At 38.3% G+C, this 25,134-nt stretch overlaps 1 protein-coding gene across 1 annotated transcript; it reads left to right on the forward strand.

The window, feature by feature from the left end:
• Window positions 1-6,198: 6,198 nt before the first annotated feature.
• LOC149184121 (histone H4-like) lies at window positions 6,199-6,587 on the forward strand. Its single transcript, XM_089418844.1, has one exon. It carries the CDS (start codon window positions 6,223-6,225, stop codon window positions 6,532-6,534), a length of 312 nt encoding a protein of 103 aa, XP_089274970.1. The 5' UTR covers window positions 6,199-6,222; the 3' UTR covers window positions 6,535-6,587.
• Window positions 6,588-25,134: the final 18,547 nt, after the last annotated feature.

Consider the following 25,134-nt stretch of genomic DNA (forward strand, 5'->3'; position numbering starts at 1 on the left):
GCATGAGGGAAGGTGTTTGATATCTTATAGTTGGTTTCCCTTCATCACCAAAGTGGATTAGGTTATGAGTGGATTGGCAAAGCAACCCTTATTTGTTCCTTTTAGTTTTTGAGAAATCTCAAGTTCAACTAGTGCTAGTAAATGGTTTCAAAGATGTTTGCTAGGGTTTTTCAACAAGGTCACTAGATCCCAATGTAACATAGATACTTCATATTTGTTGAGAAGTAAAACCCCCACATAGCACTGAATAGATCATTAATGACTACCTAGAGAACTTAGACTAAATTAATCGTGGAAGTAAAAATTACAACCAAATTAATCATGAAAGTAAGAACTACAATTGAAAAAAAACACACTTGGTAATATACTAGAATTCATCCTCGCCAAATCCAAAGTTGATGAATAATATGTTAAATCTTTAATTGGTTGTTGAGTTAATAGATAGCTAAAAGTATTAACTATTTAATAAATACATAGAAAATATAAATATTAGAAAAAACGTATAATTAACTAGTTATAGAAGTATAACTAACTAATTATAATATATATATATATATATGTATATATATATATAAAAAGAATTATAAAATTAGTTGTTAAGTTAATAGTTCTTTAAAAAATAAATATAAAAGAATTTTAAAATTGGTTGTTAAGTTAATAGTTCTTTAAAAAAAATTAGAGATGATGAATATATATATATATATATATATATTTATTTATTTATTTATTTCATGTGTAATTGTTAATTGGAGATAATGAATATGTATATATGTATTTATGACATATTATTGTAATTTCAAGAAATAAATATAGATGGCCAATAAATAGATTATTGTTTTTTGGCTTGCCCTAACTACATTGGAACCTGAACCTATGGCCCTCATTTCCATGTTCAATGGGCTGACCATAGACCGTTCACTCCAGAAAACCCCGATCCGCTCCAGAAAACCCCGATTTCGAATAGGAAAGAAGGCGGAAGGAGGGGAATTGGGAGGATAACCCGAAAAAGAGGCGGTGGGAATGAAAAAAAGGCCAGTGCTGGAACCTATGGATCTCACTCCCATGTTTGATGTGCTGATCATAGATCATTCGCACAAGAAAACCCCGATTCGCTCCAGAAAACCTCGTAGATCATTCGTGCCAGGAAACCTCGATTCGCTCAAGAAAACCTCGATTTCGAATAGGAAAAAAGGCGGAAGGAGGGGAATTGGGAGGATAACCAGAAAAAAACGCGGTGGGAACGAAAAAGGGCTAGCGCTGGAACCTATGGATCTCCTCCATCTTCAATATGCGGACCATAGAACATTCGCTCTGGGAAAACCCTGATTTGGAATAGGAAAAAAGGTGGAAGGAGGGGACTTGGGAGGATTACCAAAAACAGAAAAGGACGCGATGGGAATGAAAAAGGGCCAGCAATACCAGATCATCGTTAGATTGAAGCTATTGAAGCTATTGGTGGCAGGAGAGAAGGAAAGTGCACGGGTCAGGGAGGCAGTGGGACAAATCTGTGTGGCTTATAAAGACGCAACACAGAAGTTAGTTGATCCATTTGAACTTACCCTCACCAACTTTGACATTGTCCGTGCTGTTTATACACATTATGTGAACAACTGATGGAATCCCCTAAACTTTCTGTGCTTAGAGTTATTTTTCAGTATTGTTAATGAATGGATTATTATAAGCCCTAACTCTCTATTGCTAGATTAGCATTATTTTATCCTAGGGTAGAGGAATTGTAGACATTTTGTTAGCTAGCCACTTCTAACATAAGAAATTTGTGATTATCTGAGACAGTTATTGTATCCTTTAACATTGGAAAATACCTTGGAACCTTTTGCCTCCCATTAGACATAGTTACTGGTTGGTTCTTTAGGCTTTGTCTCTAGAAAATCTGTCACAGCTGGCATCATATAGTGAAGGTCAAGCACCTGGGGAATGCAGTGAGGAGAAGCTTAGTTCTAAATGATGTTTAGCAAAGTCACATCTCACTAGTTAATGGTGAAGCTCAAGAAGGTGAATTGAGTGATCCCAAAACTAGCGAAGGATTTCATGACTCTGTATATCAAAGAAAGGATCATTATGAACTTGCTTCAATGGCTGAAACTCAGGATGTTGAAGAAACTATATTTCAAAAGCAAAATGATGGCTCTCCTGATGCAGTTTGCATGAAAGTGAGAAATCCTGAATAGGTAGATATGTCCAACGAACTTCAAGGAACATATGAGAACATTCAAGCTTCAGAGGATGAAGTGCATCAAGACAACTTTTCAGACAATGGAAATGAGTTTTATAACCTCAATGAGTTGTATGGTTCAACTCCTCAAAAGGAGGAAGATATAATTGAGCAGATCACCAAGAATGTTCAAATTCCCTTAACAGATGGTGATCAAGTAGAACATGGATCTTACAATGTAGCTCTGGAAAAGAATGCAGTTGAAGATGAAGCATATCAAGAAAGCATTAGTATTGTTGATGGCATAACTGATGCAAGTCCAATTAAAAAAAATTGTTTGATATGGACAACCATGGAAAACATGAGGGATTCATTGCCCCTAACAAAATTGAGGGAAAAGAGGATGACGAGGAAGAACAATCTATACAGAACGGAGCTGAAGAGACACAACCCAGCTACTAATGATTTGTTGCAATAATTCTAGAACAAATTAAATGAGCGAAGCTTCCAGATAATAATGATATGTTCCCTTGTTCAGGTATAACTAATTCTATTCTTGAAACAAAAGCAGACATTTCAATCGATTTTGTAGACTACAAGAATGTGTTCTCTCATCAAGATATGTATGATTTTGTTCCAGATAAAAGATGGATTGTCTCAGTAATGATAGTACTGATGTGTTGTTCCCTCTGATGTAATGACTGGTTAGAAATTTTGTAGGTTTTTTTACATGAATCTCGCCACAGGAAGTCTCTCGCTCTAAATATTTATTGTTCTTAAGGGACCTTGTTATTTCTCTCAGTTACAGTCTCCCATCTCTTGTATACTACATTGTACACTGTTCATCCATTCATCAATGATCACATTGACATATAGACATTGTTCCTCTGCGACATAGTAGGCTTCACTGCACATATGTGTCTCACTATCCTCTGTATATATATAGATGTGTCTTTGGCTCTACACAGTTCATATGGCTCACGATGTATAAGACTTTGTTCCTCTGCATTATGTATAAAATTAACACACAGGTTGACTAACACGTTCCTCTATAACAAAGTCAGTTTGAATGAATCTACATTGCTTCTCTGCGACATATGTTGGCACTGATGCATAGTTAATATGGAATCGATACTCCATATATATGTAATCTAACCAATAGCATCAAATGGTATCATCTTATATGACCATGGAAATAACTCCTAATGAAGATTGTAATCTTACAGAGACCAACATAAATAAACATGTTGAATTTAAGATCCATAAGGCACTGTTGAGTATTTTTAAAGTGACAAGACACCATTGTTGAGAATTCGATGTTTATATGTAATCTAACGAATAGCATCAAATGGCATCATCTTATATGACCATGGAAAGAACTCCTAATGAAGACTGTAATCTTACAGAGACCAGCATAAATAAACTCGTTGAATTTAAGATCCACAAGGCACTGTTGAGTTTCTTTTTAAGTGACATAGAGATCAGTGGTAAGATCGAGTCTGACACCAACGACGCATTTGTGAGAGGTTCCTAGCCATGTAGTGAAGAAAAACTCCTTGCTACCTCGTGTTGTATGCCCAAATCTGATGGATTCCATACAAATCCATAAAGAAATCAATGAGTTATTTTGCCATAGTGAAGGATATATATACACGCACACACACATGCTGACTGGGAATGTGAAGAAGGCATGCCATTAATCAATGAGGAGAATGATGCATCGAAAGAAGCTGGAAAATTGAATCCGTCCTAAGAGTATAGAGGACCCCATAAGCACTGTGTGAACCCACAAACTGAGCACTACTTCCTCGCCAAAGGCATCTGCATTTTTGGAGAATCTCTTGACCCCCCATTTTTGTCTCTTAGAGCAAGAGGATTAATGGGTTTTCTTGTTTGATAAGACTTTTCACTTCTACAATCCTTTTTTAGTCTAATTCCTTATAGTTCTAGGAGATTATCTTCATTATTTACTATGAGATTTGACCCCCCATGAACAAGGGGAGGGCTGCTTCATTTTCAAGTTGTTTTTGTCCCTTTGGAGAAGGAAACATCCATTCTTTGTTGAATCCCTAATTATACGTCCTTGTCTACTCAATCCTTCATCAAATATTTGTTTGATTCCCTTCCAGCTTTCTTAGAAACACAACTTTTTCCTTTCTCTTGTTCACATTCCTCATCATATCTTTCATCCATAAAACTTGCTAGAAAGGGTCCCTGGTTTGTTTGTTGAGTTTTGGGAGAGATAAATACTTCTTCCTCTTTTGATTCAAGTTCTTCCTCATTTCATTCCTAGGTTGGAATATTGTCTAATAGTGGCATCTCCTCATTTTCTTTTCCATGGTTTTTTTTAATGAATTCATATAATTTATCTTGGATGATGACATCTGAATTTCTCCTTCTTTAACATGCTCTAGAGTCTCATATCAGTTACCAAGTTGGGATGGATTCTTACTTTTACTTGAGGAAGAAGATTGAGCTCCTTTAGGGGAAATGGTCTTTTTGGGGGATTGGGGGGGAGGTGTGGGTGGCAGAATTTTATTCCCCCACTATTTTTCTCTTGGCCTCTAGCTGCTACATTTTGATCACTTGCTCTTCTTCTCTGGTTTTTTCCATTGATCTCCCTCTTTTCCTAGTTCTGTTTCTCCTCAAATTGTTTACACTTCCTCACAAAATGCCCATATTCATGGTAGAGTTTGTTTTCACAAGGCAATAGGTCATAATCCATCTCTTGGATGAAGGGATAATTATCTAAGGATAAAGAACAATGGAAGGAAAACCTTTATTGAGAGCCACTTCAACGCAAATTGAGCATAGGAAAGCATTCCTTTACATTGTTTAACTTGATATATATAGTTTCCCAACACATTCCCAATAGATTTGAAGGTTCCATTGTTCCAACAATGATGAGGGAGATAAAGAAACTTAACCCAATCTGAGACAATTGAGGGAACACCATTCTATGAATTAAAGTTTGGAATCTAACGATCCAAGTATAAACCTCGAGTGCCCAAGAAGTATGGACAATTGTAGACTATTAGATCTACCTTATTTTCAAAGAGGAAGATGAAAAATCCATAGCCACAAAATGAGACAGAGAGTTGGCCTTTAATGAGAGGCTTCCAATTTTTGTCGATCCATGAATTTAGTGATTTGGGGGAGGGCCAAATGCCCTTAAACTAGCCAACCAGCCCCTATTTTCCAGTTTGAGATTCACCAAATGCGATTGAGCAATGTGCACTAATATCTTGGGAATTTCTTCAAGCTTTTTGACAAATTGATTGAGCTTAGCCCAATAATCTTGTGAATTGCCCAAAACTAACACATTGAAAGTTGCAATGTCAAGATGCCCTACCAAGCTTGAAGCCAAAAAAAAGTCATATTTGCAACAAATATTTAACAAAGCAACAAACCTTAACACTGAAAGTGCAAATAAATTCCAAAATTAAAATAATTAAAATTTAAACATCACACTTCTTTTGCTCAATCATTCATATTCAACATTAGGATTGCATAATCCTAAAGCGCATATATATATATATATATATATATATATATATATATATATAGATAACATTTCCTCCTAAAAAGTCACAAACTCAAAACCAAAAAAAAATAGAATATGTATGTCTTTATAAATTTTTAACTGTGATGTTAAAATTAGATAATGATAATAATAATATATTTAAGGTTATATGATTTTTTCACTACTATTAATTAGTAACCAATATTAATTAGTAATAAGTATAAGAAAGAAACTTTGCCCATTAATCGGTCGTTGAGTTAGATTTTACCTTTCTTCATAATAAAGAAAGTCCGCCGAGTAATGGTGTCTTTTCATTGATCCTTGCCCTGGTTGGGTTGATCCGCGTGTGGGTGTGTTTGTGACGTCGATGGGCTCTTGCGAATCTGACGGCTGAGATTCATTTGGCGCCAAAGTCATAGGAATTTGAATTTTCAGGTGGATGCGTGAGGTGAGCCGGAAGATTTCAAAGCATTACATTGAATTGGATCTGTTGTTGAAGAAGAGGTAAAGAAGAAAAACAGGAAAGATGTCTGGTCGCGGAAAAGGAGGGAAGGGTTTGGGAAAGGGAGGAGCAAAGAGGCACCGTAAGGTGTTGAGGGATAACATTCAGGGTATCACAAAGCCTGCCATCAGACGGCTGGCTAGGAGAGGCGGAGTCAAGCGCATAAGCGGTCTCATCTATGAAGAGACGAGGGGAGTTCTCAAGATCTTTCTCGAGAATGTTATCAGGGATGTCGTCACCTACACTGAACACGCCCGGAGGAAGACAGTGACCGCCATGGATGTCGTTTACTCCTTGAAGAGGCAGGGCAGGACCCTCTACGGCTTCGGCGGTTGATTGAATCAATTCTTCAAATGGATTCATCAACTAAGTCTGTTGATTTCTTTCCTTCTTTCCTTTATGGTGTCTCTTGACACCGCCCCCTCGCGTTTCTGGAATTTGTTTCCTCGTCTGTGAAGAATGCGGAGCAATTAGGGTAAAATGAGCGAAACAATATTTTCTGTTATGTTTTGTGTAGGAATTAAGAATGCTAAGAATGCTAAGCTGTTAAGTTTTAATTTGGTCGTTTTCTTGCATTTGATTTTTGATCCTATGCTTTGTTGGCCTCTTATTCAAGGAGTTTATATCATAATAAGATCCGTGGGAATCCTTCAGATGATCATTTGCTTAGTCTGAGAAATCACATTGAAGAACAAACGATATTAAATGGTGTCTCTTGACACCGCCCCCTCGCGTTTCTGGAATTTGTTTCCTCGTCTGTGAAGAATGCGGAGCAATTAGGGTAAAATGAGCGAAACAATATTTTCTGTTATGTTTTGTGTAGGAATTAAGAATGCTAAGCTGTTAAATTTTAATTTGGTCATTTTCTTGCATTTGTTTTTTGATCCTATGCTTTGTTGGCCTCTTATTCAAGGAGTTTATATCATAATAAGATCCGTGGGAATCCTTCAAATGATCATTTGCTTAGTCTGAGAAATCACATTGAAGAACAAACGATATTAAAGGTCTTTAAATATAGATGTGTTACGGTATTGATGTTGCAATTCCACGGCTTATCTGATCATGTTATTCGGGCCATTTTTGGAGCTGGATACCTGTTTCGAGGGTTTATAGGCTACATATGGGCCATTGTGCCTCATTTAATAATTTTATCGGCCTCTCTTTGTACCTTTTGGGACAATTGCTAGTATATCTTACCTCATTTTATGGTTAACATTGTATAACAAAAACATGCGTTGTGTTATGTAATTAATACTAACATGTAATATTGATTTTTTTTGTCAGAATGCTATAGGTAATGATTGCCAAAACGATGATCCAAATTATGTTCAACATATATCACGAGATGATGAGGATGAGGATGAGGATGATGGTGGTGAAGGAGGAGATGATGATAGTTGCGGTGTTGGTGATGATGTGGATCAGAGTAATGAGGATGGTCAAGATGATCATGAGGATGATCTTGGTGGTGGTAGCTAGGGATGCACATGCATTGTTTTTTATGAAGAAATTATTGTGTAGAATGACATTGTTATGTTTAGATGGATGTTGTGAATTTACCCTATATCAATGAGACATTTTGATTTTGTAATCATACGACGAGTTTGATTTATGTATGTTGTTAATTTATCGTAGAATAATGATATTAATGAAATATTTTGATTTGTTAATCATATTTGAATTTTAGTTGTTTTGATTAAAAATAATACTGTTTTTATTAGTATTATGTTGCTATTTTATACATGTTTTGAAAATTGTTAATGACACATTGTTATTTTTTTGGATGGATGTTGTCAATTTCTCTTAAATTTCTTTACAAATGATTTTGAATTGTGATATATGCTTTAATGATATTTAGAAACTATCATATATTTCACTATGAATCTATAAAGGGGGTCATATATGTAAAGAAAAATATACTCTATATAAGAAGTCAAATGCGGATGTAACCATGGATGCAAAATTGAAAGTAAAATTGGATGTTAAACTAGGAATTAATACAAAATGCGAACAATTGACATACAAAGTGTTTTAAATTAGAAGTGAAAAATTGTGCAATAGTTGACACAAAGAAGGGAACAAAACATGGCATACAAAAGGATATCAAATTGGGCAAAAACAAGGACACATAAATGGGCACCAAATTAGATGCAAAAAAAGACAACAACTAGATGTAAAATAAGATGCAAAGTTGAGTGTTAAAAAGAAGCAAAAAACGTTACAAATTAATATGCCAAATGATGATGCAAATAATGGTGTAAATTTGGGATGCAAACTTGGGCGCAAAAAAGGAAAAAAAAAGATGTAAGAAAGGACATAAAACAAGATGCAAAATGGGGTTGAAAAAAGGTGAAACCAAGGATGCCATATTGGATGTAAAAAATGATTCCTAATCAAATGCAAATTTAGGCTCAAACTCAGACACAAAATTATATGCAAATGTGGACACAAAATGAGACAAAAAAAGATGCAAATTTGGATGGTGAAAATGATGTAAAACTAGATACCAAAAAAATGCAAAATTGGATGAAAAAGTGGGTGTAAATAATGGTGCAACATTGGACACAAGTAGACACAAAAAATGGTGCAAAAAGGGGGCATAAAATAGCTTAAAATTCGATGCAAAACTTGGTGCAAAAACAAATACAAAAGTAGACGTAAAAAATGGCTCTAAATTGAATGTACCATTAGACACAAAATAAGATGCAAAGGTGGACACAACACATGACTCAACATAAGATGCAAATATAAATGCAAATTTGGATGCTCAAAATGATGTAACATTAGATGCAAGAGATGGTGTAAAACATGATGCAAAATTGGATGAAACAAATGACGCAAAATATGGTGCAAAATGAGATAGGAAAAATGGAGACAAATCAAACGTAAATGTGGATGTAAAAAATGGTCCAAAAAAAGATGCAAAAATGGGCACAAAAATGGATGCAAAATTTGGTGCTAAATCAAATTCAACAGATGGTGCAAAGATAGGCACCAAAGCTGGTGCAAAAATAGAAGCAAAAACTAGTGTAAGCCTAGATACAAAATCTGGCGTAAGACTAGATGAAAAAACTGACACAAAATGGATGCATAAAAAGACGTTAAATTGGATTCAAAATACAATGTAAACTTGATGCAAATGATGGCGCAAAAATGGAAGCAAAGAATGACACAAAATAGGAAGCAAAAGAGAATGAAAAATAGATGCAAAAAATGACACAAAACTAGAAGCAAAACCTGTCATAAAATAAGATGCAAATATTGGTTCAAAATTTGACGCAAAAAGTGATGCATAGTTTGGTGTAAAAAATGATGCAAAATCTAGCGTGAAAAAGGATGCAAAATCAGGTGCAAAAAAGGACGCTTTAAAAATTGTACAATAGAGCCAGATTTAGCACCAGGTTGCTCATCACAATTACAAAAAAATTGCACTAAAATCTGGCACTAAATCTGGCGCAAATCGCTAGTTTTGTTGTAGTGATATCATATTGCTTAACTTGTTCATGATTGCTTCCCATAAGGCAGATTGAGTTGAAGGGTAAAGGATCAAAAGGGTTGAAGTAGTGTGATTAGTTTCCTTTATGCAATTTAATTTCCTGCAATTTAGATATCATATTGCTTAACTTGTTCATGATTGCTTCCCATAAGGCAGATTGAGTTGAAGGGTAAAGGATCAGAAGGGTTGAAGTAGTGTGAATTAGTTGCTTTGCTTTCAGTCTTTGAGTTGCTTTAAGTTCAGTTTTTACTTTCTTTTTCATACAGCAGTAAGGATACTGGGCCATTGTCATTAGTTCACTGTTTGATACATTTACTTCCTCTTAAGAATTGATTTCATTACAGTTAGTTTAGAGCTTTCTTTTTGAACACTTTTAAGTTTGGAAAATCACTGTGGAAATCACCATTACCATCCATACTTAACTTTCATTTTCGCCATCACACACTAGGGAATCCATAAAAGATAAATCCAAAAACAAACTAAAAAACTCAAAAACGACAAAAGACTAAGAAAATGGTTATCTTGTACATATAGTACACTTCACTTCGTCAATTTACGAATCCCAGATTGACATTTTAATCAGCGATTTAGAACACACTGAATTGACTAAACAGACCAAAAGCTCCTCAGTGGGGATGATTGATCCAAGTGGCTCAAGATATAGGTAGAAGTCCTAGAGGACTAAGGAAGGGTCAAAAATAAAAGTGTTTGGATTGTGCTCGAATTATGTTCACGTTGAATATCTTGTCGTTGTGATTGTGGTGGTGCGAATGATTTTTCAAGCCGAGCTTGTATGCGAATGTTAGAGGCAGTCAAAGTTCAGGGTTGACCAGGTGACTTGGCAAGCTTAAGGAAGGCACAATTTCGCAGAAATCCAGCCACCAGATTCCAGCAAACTTCCAGGAAAAATTGTGGCCTCATTAAATTGACTCCTTCGGTCAATATTTGAGAATATCAAAAATTCATTTGTTATATTAAAAACAAAATATATATATATATAGGAGGTGGTGGGCCACCACCCCCACCACCCCACACCTCACCATATATATACCATACGTATTAAATGAGGAGGCCGGTGGGTATCAAGCTCATGCCAGCGACGTGGGCTGGCCTGCCACCATGTGGCAGCCCCATGTACAACCCATGAACCATCGTACCAACTCAAACCTCTGTGCACCATTAATAAACTAAAAACAATGCACCCTAAAATATTTAATGTGCCAATAGTTTAATACAAGGTGTTGCAGGGAGTTAGGGGGTAGGCCGCCCAATGTGGACCCGACCCCACAAAAAAATATAATGCGGTTTTTTTAAAACTGATTATGTTTTAATATAGAGGGATCGGGGTTCGACCACCCGACATCCTCCTTGTAACTTGGACTTCATACCAATCTGCCTACAACCGAATCATTGGTTAATTCACCCGCAAGCATTGATATAAACCTGTCATTTCATTAGTGTGGGTAGACATGGAGGAGTAGAGGAGTGCGCACAGAAACCAAGGCAATTTTTATTAATTTATTTGCAGGTGGAACCATGATTGAGTGAAATTTCCAGGAGGGTGAAATTTTTTTAGTGTCCAAATTGGACAAATTTTATGTCGATCTTACACCTCTCGGCAACACGAACCCAATGACGCAATTAGTTTCCTGATCTGACTAGCAGATTTGTAGAGGACTCGGAGGAGGGAATCTTTGAGGAATGTAGGCAGAATCTAAGAGATTCCTTAAGCCCCAGAATTCCAATTTCTTATAATTTAGAAATTTGACAATCGATTTTGCACTATTTGACACCAAAAATATGATGGTGTGTTCAAATTTTCCATTTTCTCATTCTATTTTTCAGCCACTTTTCTAAGTGGAGTGCAAGTGTCAACATTCATGTGCGAGCAGTCATTCCATGAGATTCGACGCCGCGAGATTGATGGTACGACCATCTTCAGCAGTTTGACATCCTTTTCTTCAGATGGCCCTGGATGTGAGGTATATGTAGTGTGTTAGTGTACTTCTTTTTTCAATGCAGTCTGCTGCACAGATCCCTATTTGATTTTTGATGTGGGATCTTGTTTATTACTTGTTTTCATGATTCCTGCTTGATGTGATGCGGAATCAATTGTGAGATGTACTTGTTGTCATGAGTCATCATGTTTTGTTTGAGATTCCTTTGTTGTTATGTTGATGGGATACACATGTGTCACCATGTATGTTTGCATTGAGATCCATTTTATGCCATGTCGATGGGATGCTCATTATCATCATGCATGATTTTTATGTCATACTGATAGGAGTCCTTTTTTACTGAGAGTTCCTGTAGCGAAACATCTCTTGGAGCCACTCCTGCGTGAGGGAATTTTCCTTGTATGATAGCGACATCACCTCTTATGTAAATCATCACTATTGACAACACTTAATGCAACGACCTACACCATCTTGACACCGGGGCCCGGAGACGTAGTCCCTCCTGGACGAACTCCATTATCAATGGCTTATGTTTTCATGTGTTGATGAATGTCATGTTCCTCTTCTTTACAGCATGCAGATGTATTCATTTATGTTCTTTTAAAAATGAAATTTAACACATCATGAAAGTAAAAGGTCTTGGAAGGGTCCTTTTGTCCCACCCGGACCCGGATCAAGTGGTATCAGAGCGGTCTTTGCGTGGATGTGAATTGCAAGTGTGAACAATGGAATGTGAAGCAATAGAGGATGAAAAAGCGATGTACGAGACCATGCTCAAAATTTCCAAAAGGGTGGAAATAATGTATGAAACTCTACAGAAAGAGATAGAGGAAAAGGAGCAATTGCAGCTTCAGTTGTGAGCCATGGAAGAGGCCCTGGAAGAACTGAAGCACAACAACTAGAATCTTCAAATAGAGAGTGCTAAATTGAAGATTCTTCTACATGAAGAAAAAGAGGAAAAACATAGTTTGCTACAATATCTACAAGCTAAGGATGAGGCCTTAGAAAAGCTGCAACATGACCCACGTGAGGTAAAAAGTAATTCTACGAGTTCATGTATGTTTCATGATGATGATTTTGTTGTTTTTAAAAATAAAAACATAGGGATTAGCTCCAAACTATTGAAGAAAATAGGGTATGAAGGAAAAGGCTTGGGCATTAAAGGCCAAGGCATTGTCAACCCCATCAATGTAGAAGAATTATCTCGTCAGGCAAGACTTGGGTATGTCAGGAAAGAAATTGAGGAATGCACCGAGACAGCAAGCGAACCACCAACAACAGATGATGAGAAGCCCTCATTAGTTATTTCCAAACCGACATAGGTGGTAAAAGGTGTTGATTTCCTTTTTGTTTCCTCTTCACATAGTATGCTTTCTGTTGGAAATTTGGAGATCCCAATTATAGGGACAAACATGAGGCTCCTTACCAGGATGAGGCACGAGGTGGAAAAAGAACTTGGTGTTAATAACAAAGACATGACTCAACTGTTGGAGGTTGTTCTGAGACCTCAATTTGCAGGCTTGAGATACACTGAGGAGAATGCTTGAGACATCATCGAAATTTTTGAGGAATGAGAATGATGGGAACACATCCCCATCATCCCATGGCAATGCCCATTGCAGGGAAAGTGCTGAGGCAAGCTCTCATCGCCATACTTACACGAGAGACAACAAGGAAAGGTATAACCACTCTCGACATTCAAATGTTCATTTCGATTATAATCATGTTGTTAATGATGAGCGTAAAACATGGCATCGAAAAACATGTACCTTTTGTGGATTACATAACCATACTTTTTCTAAGTGTTGGAAAAGAATAGCAGCACAAACAAAGAAGAGGCGTGAAAGACCCTTTCAACAATAGGTAAAGATACATGTTAAGTAGATCTGGAGGAAGAAGATGTATTGCAATCATTGTGACAGAAGTGGCCGTCAAAGAGCCACTTGTTGAAGGCTCCATCCAGAGCAACGCCTTAAAGACAAAGTGTCGATGCATAAACCAGATGAAACGGTTGTTTGACAAGAAAAACCACCACAAGGAGGTGACCCATTCACATTGATAAGTGAAAAATGGTTTCTAGATATGTTAGCTTGTCATGGTGGTGCTTTTGTAAATCATTTGTTGCATTTTAAAATGTGAAAGTGATGACGTGTTTCCATCACTTGTTCAACAATAATGATGTATGGTCTTATTATGTGTTGCATTTTACCCTCTGAAAGTGATGTTGTGTTTCCATCACTTGTCAAAGCAGAATATTGTTTGGCCTTATTTTTCTAAATCATGTGTTGCAGTGATGATGAGCTTTCCATCACTTGTTGAAGCAATAATGATATGTTGGCCTTGTTTTCATAGTTGGGTTATTGTATCCATCTTGATGTAAACTTGACCACCGAGTATGTGTTATAAACTCATGGCAAGTATGGGACGCTTGGGTCATCAGTGGGTCATGAAAGTCAAGCATGTAATTTTCAAAACAATGTACTACAAGTTACAAGTGTTAGACCATTGCTTAAGGCTGCGAAGAACAAAGGTGAAGGAGATGCAAGAAAGAATTTTTAGGACACTTGTGATGTAGACAAGGTACACAGAAGTTACAGATTATTTTTCATGCTTTTGGAGGACCAAAAGCTCCTCAGTGGTGAGGATTGATCTAGGTGGCTCTAGACACAGGCATAAGTCCTAGAGGACTCAAGAAGGGTAAAAAATCAAAGTGTTTGGATTGTGCTCGAATTAGGTTCATGTTGAAGATCTCGTCGTTGTGATCGCGGTGGTGTGAACGTTCATCAAACTGAGCTTGTATGCAAAAGTTAGAGGCAGTGAAAGTTCAGGGTTGACCTGGTGACTTGGCAAGCTTAAGGAAGGCACAATTTCGTAGAAATACGGCCACTGGATTCCGACCATATTCTGGGAAAAATTGTGGCCTCATTAAATTGACTCCTTCGGTCAATGTTCAAGAATTTTAAAAATTTCATTTGTTATATATAAAAAACAAAGATATATATATAGATATAGGAGGTGGTGGGCCACCAGCCCCACCACCCCACACCTCACCATATATATACCATACGTATTAAATGAGGAGGCCGGTGGGTATCAAGCTCACGCCAGCCACGTGGGCTGGCCCGCCACCATGTGGCAGCCCCATGTACAACCCATGAACCATCGTACCAACTCAAACCTCTGTGCACCATTAATAAACTAAAAACAATGCACCCTCAAATATTTAATGTGCCAATAGTTTAATACAAGGTGTTGCAGGGAGTTAGGGGGTAGGCCGCCCAATGCGGACTCGACCCCACAAAAAAATATAATGTGGGTTTTTTAAAACTGATTATGTTTTAATATAGAGGGATCGGGGTTCGACCACCCGACATCCTCCTTGTAACTTGGACTTCATACCAATCTGCCTACAACCGAATCATTGATTAATTCACCCGCAAACATTGATATAAACTTGTCATTTCATCAGTACAAGAAAACATGGAGGAGTAGAGGAGCGCACACGAAAACCGAGGAAAATTTTAATTAATTTATTTGGAGGTGGAACCATGATTGAGCAAAATTTCCAGGAGCGTGAAATTTTTGCAATGTCCAAATTGGATAAATTTTATGTCGATCTTACACCTCTCGGTGACACGAACCTGATGGCATAGTCAATTTCCTGATTTGAGCAACAGATTTGCAGAGGACCCGGAGGAGGGAATCTTTGAGGAATCTAGGGGGAATCTAAAAGATTCCTTAAGCCCCATATTTCCACTTTCTCATAATTCAAAAATTTGACAGTTGATTTTGCACTATTCAACACCAAAAATCTGATGGTTTGTTCATATTTTCCATTTTCTCATTCTATTTTTCGGCCACTTTTCTAAGTGGAGTACAGGTGTCAGCGTTCATGTGCGAGTAACCATTCCATGAGATTCGACGCTGCGAGATTGATGGTACGACTAGCTTCAATAGTTTGACATTCGTTTCTTCAGATGGCCCTGGATGTGAGGTGTATGCAGTGTGTTAATGTATTTCTTTTTGCTATGCATTGTGCTACACAGATCCCTGTTTGATGTTTGATGTGGGATCTTCTTTATTACTTGTTTTCATGATTCATGTTTGATGTGATGTGGAATCATTTTTGAGATGTACTTGTTGTCATGAGTCATCATGTTTTGTTTGATATCCCTTTGTCGTTACGTTGATGGGATACTCGTGTGTCACCATGTATTTTTGCATTGAGATCCCTTTTATGCCATGTCGAAGGGATGCTCATTATCATCATGCATGAGTTTTATGTCATACTGATATGAGTCCTTTTTGACTGAGAGTTCCTGTAGCAGAACATCTCTTGGAGCCACTCCTGCGTGAGGGAATTTTCCTTGTATGATAGCGACATCACCTCTTATGTACATCATCACTATTGACAACACTTAATGAGGTAGCCTACACCATCTTGACACCGGGGCCGGGAGACGTAGTCCCTCCTAGACGAACTCCATTATCAACAGCTTATGTTTTCATGTGTGGATGAATGTCATGTTCCTCTTCTTTAAAACATGCAGATATATTCATTTATGTTCTTTTAAAAATGCAATATAACACATCATGAAAGTAAAAGGTCTTGGAAGGGCCCTTTGTCCCACCCGGACCCGGATCAGTGAAGCTTGTGGAGTGACCTCAGTTTCTTTTGGCATGAGGTTGGTATCCTGATCTTATTCCGGCTACTCCATCTCCATGTCCATCTATTCTACTATCGGTTCATCCTATGGAGCAAGTTCCTGTTCCTGTAGTTGCTCACCCTGTTCCTCATCTACTGCTAGTTTACAGTTTTCAACCTGTATCGGCACAGTTTGCACTGTCTGTGTGCCTTGCAATTCTTCCTATTCTTGTTTTTGTTCCTGTTCTTGTTCATGTTCTTGTTCATTCTCACATTGCACTTCCTTCTCTCGTCTACACAGATCTTGTTCTTATTTGAGATTCTGGTAAACATCCTGCAACTTCCTTTCTGCATCTTCCAGCCTTTGGTTCTCCCTCTTTCTTTGCGCTATCCTCCTATCGCATTTTCGCCTCTTTGCATCTATCTCTAAAGCTACTTTTTCCACAAGTGGGTCTTCCTTAAACTTGTAGCTTTGTTCCATCTCTGTGATTTCGAAAATCTTCCTATTGCCTTTGTCTTGCACAGGTTTACTTCTTGTTGTTGTTGTTGTTGTTGCTCCATATGGTGCTACTGCCATGAGTGTTGCTAGCCACTCTATTGTCATGCTAACTGATTCATTGAACCTATAGGAGTTATAACAATATCTCCATGACTCTTCCTTTGGCCAATGACATGCCCCATGGATCCAAGAATGGTACACTCTCACACAATGGTCCTTAAATAAACCATGTGGATCATATGGATTGAAACTCTTGGTGCCAAACTTAAACTTCTTGAAGTCTTTGACCTTGGCATCCACTTCTTTCAAACTCTAGATCGTGTACAACCCAATTCGCACAAGGAGCATAGGCCATGGTGCCTTCTTCTTCTTATGCAATCCAGCTGATAAGCCTATCGAGATGTGGTTTGCAACCTCTTGCATGACCAACTTGTCCATGGAAAACCTTGGAAACACATGCAGATCTTTCTCCGCATTGTACATCCTGATGAAGGTTCCCTTGGGTGAGGCATAGCAATCTGCAATGTTCAACAACGCCTCCATTGTTGTCTAGGATATGCAAGGCAGATCTTGTTCAAATATCATCGTGTATTGAGGGGTAATGAAATGGTCAGATATTCTATCCATGACTCTTCGGTAGCTCGAGTCTGAGAGAAACTTGCAATATATGTTCACATCACTCTCTGAAATTGTCCATGCCCAACCCATGCTAGGAAACTATTGACAGGCATAGATTGCATCGAGTAGGTAGGTAGACATGAAAATTTTTTCTTGTTGAACCTTGGGTGGACTTCGAGCATTGGATACATGCACTTTTAGCTGGAAAGCCAACATGTCTGACCAATTGAAAGGTTTTCCTTCACTTGCCATCTGATCCAACATAGCAACACAATTTTACGAGAAGGTCTCTATACTCCCTTGGCCATACAAGCGGCATGCAAAAATGACCAAGAATTGGTATGCCTTCCTGAGTGTCTTCCCTCTGTATATCTAGTTGGATGCTATCCTGAAATTTAATGGTTCCATTACCCAACGCTTCAAGATATCTCTTGTATTCGTGCTATTGTTGGGAGTGTAGAACGATGCATCCATCCTTGTCACCGATAGTGGAAACTGATACATTTATTGATAATATTCCATCTTGAAAAGAAGAATTCTTTGCTCCACCGACATTGCTCAGTATCATTGTCTTAGTATCAGTGTGTGAGACAATATAGTGGATCACATCTACGCATGGTAACACAGGAAACCTGCATGAAACCTTGTACAATCCTGACATATGAATATTGACATAGACTTGTCAGTCCTACAGATTCTCCTCAAAGCTACCTGATAAAATAGTGTTTATGCCTTGGCATGTGATCTTCATATCCTTCTCAATGAACAGGTGCATGTTTGTGTACACGGGCAATCTCATAGTCCCCTTTACAACCACATCCCCAATACTACTTTCAAATGTCTTTTGATCCAAATATCTTGAAGGCCATGATACTTGTACTACTGAGAAGCTGCTCAGAAGCCTATGGTACCTAGAGACAGAGAAGACATGCAAGGCGAGACAATGTCAACTAAAAGCATCAAGCAACTTGAGAAACATTCAGGAAATAAATTGGTGACTATTGGGGAAGCTAGGAGACTATCAACTGGAACTGCGCATTAGTCTCAGTTACCAGTGAGGCTCACTACTGATTGGATTTGTGCAATTTCCAGTCCATTGAGGCTGACTGCTGACTAAAACTACACAATGTGCAGAACAATCACGTTGGTTTGCCGGCTAAAACTATGCATTACACAATTCTAGTGGGTAGGACTGGGCACTGCCTCCGAGGATTGCACGGAGCACATCTGGGAGCCAGTGTGGGAAGCTTTTGTGCAATTCCTGGAGGCAAGGTAGTGCCTTGACTACCAGGAATGCGTAGAGCATGCTAGAAGACATAAGATTGGGGCCAAAGACAGCCCAGATTTGCCCAATGGCAACCTGAAAACATGAAGGACTAAGTGTGTGTGTGTTGGCTTGAGGGGGCCTTATTGGGTGTGGAGCCTGATTATCTTCTGTATTCAAAGGTATCGCTGCATTGGACCCCAATTCGAAATGGGGCGGCAACGCCGCCCATAAAATATTCACTATAGGGGGATCCAGGGGGGGGGGGGCGGCTGCGACCTTTTGGGAGGTCCCCCCTGGCGGGGGGATCGGGGGAAGCGCCCCCGAAGCTAAGAATAGATGTAAAATTTCCTTGTAAAATGCTGTAATTTCGTAGTCAATCTGGGCCGTTCATTAGGCGGAGCTCTGATGGTAGAAGTTATGTTTAATTTAGGGTGTTTTGCCCTAGAAGGCAGCCCCTTGCTATATATGATGGAATTGTATTGCGTCTATGTAGATCTGTATTCTGAGTGAGGAAGAGAGAGGAGATTGAGAGTGAAGAGGGAATTACAACGGATCTGCTGTAGGTTGTATCTCTTTAGTTTGCTGGATAATATAAAAGGAAGGACTGTTTGTTTCTCCATGGACGTAGCCCAAACTAGGTGAACCATGTATATCTATGTCTCTCTTGTTTTATGTGTTTTCTATGTTTATATTTCTGCAATATTTTATGTGTTCCATTGCTCTGTAATATATAATTTTCTAACAGGCCTGACCCAGGTTTAGCAGTGAATTAGCCGAACAAATCCCAACACTACCGACCCTTTCGGCAACAGTGCACGGAGTGCGGACTGAGGTCTCACCTGAGGTAGTATGGGAGGGTGCTGGAACTAGGTTTCCACACCCTTGGGATGTCTTGATGAGTTTTGGAAGGTCCGCAGTCCAAACCTAAGTGCTGCGCTGCTTCTGCGCAACCGTCTATCCTTCACAGCCTACGCAACTACCTTCGCACAGTTATGTGAGGAGCACGATGAGTCTTTATTCTTTACCGTGCTTGTTATTATAATTCTTGATTAAATTATGTAGGCCCAATATTCTTATTTACCATGTAATACTCATAGAAATTATGCATAACCATGAAATGTAAAGAAATGCATGCAAATAACAGAAATACAATTACACGATAATTCAAAATCAACTTATCTTTATTATTATCTCTTTCGGTTACAATCCCAACTCCTACCCTGCGCACTCAGCTATAGGGGTCTGTGCACACAGTTGCAGACTCTAAGCCTCTGCGCACTCAGCTGTGGAGCCTCTATCTACTCCTACGACCCAGACTTAGACTTACAGACTCAGAGCTACTATTCCCTACTCATTATTCCTTTTCTATTCTTCACCCAGGACTATTTTGCAACTTAGAGCCTCGCTCTATTTATACAATTCCATGGTCCGTGGACCATGGGTAGGCTGACACACTTTACATTAAATTACATTATTTTAGGGCGGACAACCCTTTGACTTGACTCCATACTTCGTGCTCCGCACACTTCGCAGAGACTTTACACTATATTTCTTCCTTAAAATCCGGGCTTTAAGCCCCAAAACTGTGTTGTGGGGGATCCGCTACCCAACAGTGTGCGTGAAGCTGCTGCAGATCTGAGTGAAATAGACATGCATGAAATTCAAGTCAGTGAAGAAATCAGTCAAATGGAAAAACCAAGAAGCTCAGTAAGCGAGTCGCCACTATGTAACATTAATTGGTTTTGATAAGTTAGTATATTAGCTAAAAATAATTTTAAAATGTTAAGTTAGGATATGGATGCAAAAGAAAGAAAAGTTAAAATGTTAGGCCAATTTAATGTTTTTATAGACATCCATATCAATAAAATGATAGGTGTTAGCTGCCCTAAACAAAGAAGGCAAAAGAAAAATAAAACGTTAGGGAAGCGAAAAATAAAAGAATGGCTTCATTTCATATTTTTATAAATGCATAGGCTGCTAGTTAAAATGCGCCACATTGGGAAATGTCAAATTATGTTAATATATAATTAGTTCCTTAATCGGGATTAATTCTTTAATTTAAAAACTTTGGCATTTCAATTATATTGTAACATGCCAGTTTGATTTGATGTACCCAACGAGCAACCCGTCACCTCACATTAACACTCTTCCACCTCTCACCTCATCTTCGCCCATCTCCCAAGATCCAATGACCCACATAGCGTTTCGGCCCCCCCTCACCATATGAACTTTACAGTCAGGGGGGCGTCCAAAATGGGCAGTATTTGAAACTGTGCCCGCCCCTACGTCTCAACACTGCAGCATTTCGGATCCCCCTCGGGCGAAACCGTTAACCCCCCCGTCCAAAAAGTAGTTTCTTCGCCTCCTGATACCACTCTTCTACCCATTGCGCTCCCACCACTCACCTTCTGCCACGTCATTTTCCCATTGATTCCACCAATCACATCCGCTCCCTCCAAAACTAAGGTGTTAAATAATTAAATGGTTTCACCGTTAATCCAATGGACCTGTGCCACCTTCAATGGAAAAACCAGACTGTTATATAATCCTCCCTTCCACTCATTAATTGGTTACTGAATTCATACACTACCACTGTTATTGCTCTGTTATAGGTTTTCTGGACCAAACTCTGACATTTTCACCCACTAGCGACAATGTCCGTTTACTCATTTTCAGCCTATTACCTTTGTTCTTGTCCTCAAATCCTAAGTCCCCTCTGTGTATTGAAGCCTATAATCCAGTTTTCACTACTATCCTTAGCCTTATCTGAGGCTGCCTCCAAAGGAAAAGGGACCAGAAGAACTTGTCAATCCTCTGATCTATCCTCCCATTGATTTTCACCACATCCCTTTGGCTGATAGAGACCATAAAATCCATGAAACTCTCTACGAATTTGACCTCTTTGAGATGTATTGTTGGCTCGAGGACAAATACATAGACAAATCTGATGACATTTAGCTGAGTGGGAATCCAATTTACCCCACTATATTTTTCCTTGTACCCACAACACCCCAAAATTTGTGAGGAAATGTCATGCTTGTTATCTGCCAACCCAAAGAGCCATCATTGCCCCCACAGGATAAATCCTATTCACTATTACTCCTCAAGTCATAGACCAGATGATGCAAGCCCCTACAGTAGAGAATGCCACCCCCTTTTCCTATGAAGCACTTATTGAATTATACCAGAAATTGGACTTTGCTAAGAGGGACAAAACCCTTGAACTTTTCTTGACAGAAGATGCCCCATTTCCAAAGAAAAATTCTCCCTATCCCTCCTCTATTTTCCTTGAGAGAGCCAAGCAAACTATCACAGTCATCTCTTACCTCCTTGGCTACTACTCAGATCAGTGGGTAGATGAGGCCATCATAGGATTTCTGTCCATTTTCTCTGTTGATTCTAATCCCTCCATCATGTTTAATTTTAGCCAATTTCTTGCAGATTCAATTCATGAGCCGCTTATCAAATTCCAGATTGAGGAGGTGTTCAAGTATGCCTCCGTGATAGTTTATATGTTCTTATATTTTTAGGGAGACAACATCAAGCTTTCTTTAGAAAAGCTGGTTGAAGAAGGGAACCAACAGTCAGTCATCTTTTGGACTATTCTGGTGATGAAGGAATAAAAGGAATACACATACAAATAGTTCATAGAGATGTTTTTGCATCCAACAATCAGTCTCTTAGGAAACAGAACAGAACCAAGGATAAGTGAGGAAATTAGAAAGGTGTTGCAGCTATCAAACCAAGTTTAGACAGGGGCTTGGTACCTCTATCAAAACTATACATAATTGAGAATATTTGGGTGTGAGCTTGCACCTTACAAGATGCCTAAATTCCTCCCAATGAGGATTTTTTCTCTAGAGTACATAAGGCAGATGCTCAATATGGATGAGATCTACTTTGTAGCTGCCAGGAAGAAGTCTAAGTTCAAAATTAAAACACAAATTGGGCCTTTCATTTGCAGCAGCAGGGCAACAAGGGAAGAAGTTGATAATCTACTAAAAGAAATGCAGTTCAGCTTTAGCTTCACCTGGTCATATGATCCATTAGGGATCATTTCTAAATTAAGAGTGGAAACCAAATCTACTGCTTATTTTCACACGACCAAACCAGAGATAGAGAAGTACAAAAACCAGCTAGAATGGGTTGAGAATACCCTACAAGAGGTAGAAGAGCAGATGGTATCATCCTCTACAGTACAGACTCCTACCATGTAGGAGAAAAAAGCTAAGAGAAGCAGAGAAGAAGAGTCCCCTTCAGGGACTGAAATTTTCAGTGAAGGATTCAAAATTATGTATAGAAAGAAGGCCAAGCTTAGTTCCAAACTAAGCCTCGTCAAGGATTCAGAGCAGGAGAACATTATCACCACTAATGAACCACTTGTTTCCTCATTAGTGGGTGATCAAACAACACTGTCTCCCACTACCTCCATGGATTCACAAGATTATAGCAAATGCAGACCATCACATCTACTACAGGGGAGACAACGAAAAGTATAATGGACATTTTTAAGGAGATAAAAGTAAGGAATGAGACCTTGAAGATTAACACCTACAATCAATTCTGGAAGCCGACTTCCAGTTCTCAAAGCAGGCTACTATCAGCCTTTAATTAAGAGAAAGGTAAAATGCAAATGGGATTCCTCCAAGCACAGGTTCCCCAACCCAAGGCAACATCAAACTACAAGAAGATAGCATTTGAGTTTGATGTAAAATATATACATCCCATTGACCAAGTGCAGATGCATAAGAAGACTGGGGAAATGATTTTTTCCACTATCACTAACACTGATATGAGTTTGTCTAAACTGCAGGTTACATTAGCCAATGTTCAATCACAACTGAAGATGGAGAAGGTATTTGCACTTGCCAAAGACACCAAGATCAAAACTCTAGAGGAATTGGTGATCAAAGTGGGTTATGACCCTGCAAACATCAATGCTGCAGAAGAGCTTGTAAAGAAAAAGAATTTAGACATATCAACATTAAGGAAGTAGTTGAAATTTCCATCTACAGAAGATCCTCTAGCCAAGGATATTGAAGAAATAGAGACACAAAAGGAAGATATGATGAAGCTCATCATGGAGCAGAGTGCACAGTTGAAGCAAATGGAGACAGAAAATGGAAAACATGATTAAAGAAAAGGAGAAAAATACGAAAATGTTTGTTCTCCCTTTGGAAGCACTCCCTATCATAGTGATTCCTACATCCATATCTTCTACAACAAGTACATGGGATGTTGCAGATCAGTTGGCAAATGCAGTACAAAACAAGTCTCTCCAGATTGAATAGATCAAAAGGTTGTAGGCTCAAGTCAAACTTCTACAGGATCATTAGACAAAGACTGAAATTGTTCACATAGCAGAGCTATAGAGAGCTCAAAATCAGATAGAGTTATGGAAGAAGTTAGCAGTTGAGTCCTCTATTGGCTACACACTGGCCCATGTTAAAGAATCATATGGAACAATATCATTGAAGAAATAGATGACATCTGTCCATGTATCCAGATTATATTCGAGCAGAAGGAATTGATGGAGAAATCCAAGCAAACCATTTCCACTATCAATGCTGAAATGGGAGAAATGCCTGCTACATCCAACAATATCATAAAGTTCCTCAATTCAAAAAATAGATATGAGCTAGATGATCTAGGAGTAGATGACAGAACAGAAACCATCCTGGAAGTAAAGAAAGTTCTAATAAAGAAGAAGTTGGTTGTACAATTGACAGAGAAATGTCACACTTTGGAGGTAACAATTAACAGGTTTTTCACTAGAATAAATGGATTGAACAAGAAAGGTTTGCCTTCTCTATTTGTGATCAATGAAAAATTGATGACCAAAGAAGATTACAAGAAGAAGCTTCAAGACATTGTAAAGGATACAACTAAGTCTTCCCACATCAAATGTACTATGACAGGGAGAGATTTTTATGAAGCTATCAGCAACATAATTTTTATCCAACACAAGATTAAACACATTTTTGCAGTAAAACCCACTTTTTCTTGGTATCCTAAGGTAGATGAGATCTACCGCAAGGTAACAAATATTTATATTCCAGATGAAGAGTGGTGGGATAAGTTGTGTGAATTCAAGGATTAAAAAGATAGGTTAGCTTCACCAACGCAACACCCGAATAGTGGCCACTCAACAACTGTTCTCCTTCAAAGTAGGGCTAGATGTCCACATCACTTCACCAGATTCATTCCTTTTGATCGCATTATTTATTTTCTGTTAGTTCAAAGTCAATAATAGAATGTTGTGTCAATGAGGCATTAATTGTAATCTTTTTGTAAATTTTGTTTAAATACTTCATGTTGTCGAAATATTAAGGGTTAAACCCTTAAACATGTTATCAAGCAGATTTGTACTAAGCTGGAGCATTTTTGAAATAATAAAAGATTCTGGATTTGCCTCATATGGTTTGTCTCTCAGTGATTTGTTTTCATCTTGTT

Source organism: Pinus tabuliformis, chromosome 3_2, assembly GCF_031772625.1.
Source record: "Pinus tabuliformis cultivar Carrire ecotype Pingquan chromosome 3_2, CPIR1, whole genome shotgun sequence".
Taxonomy (NCBI): domain Eukaryota; kingdom Viridiplantae; phylum Streptophyta; class Pinopsida; order Pinales; family Pinaceae; genus Pinus; species Pinus tabuliformis.

Bases quoted from the DNA above. Each gene is read 5' to 3' on its own strand.
- LOC149184121 (XM_089418844.1), top strand. From the start codon at position 6,223: ATGTCTGGTCGCGGAAAAGGAGGGAAGGGTTTGGGAAAGGGAGGAGCA.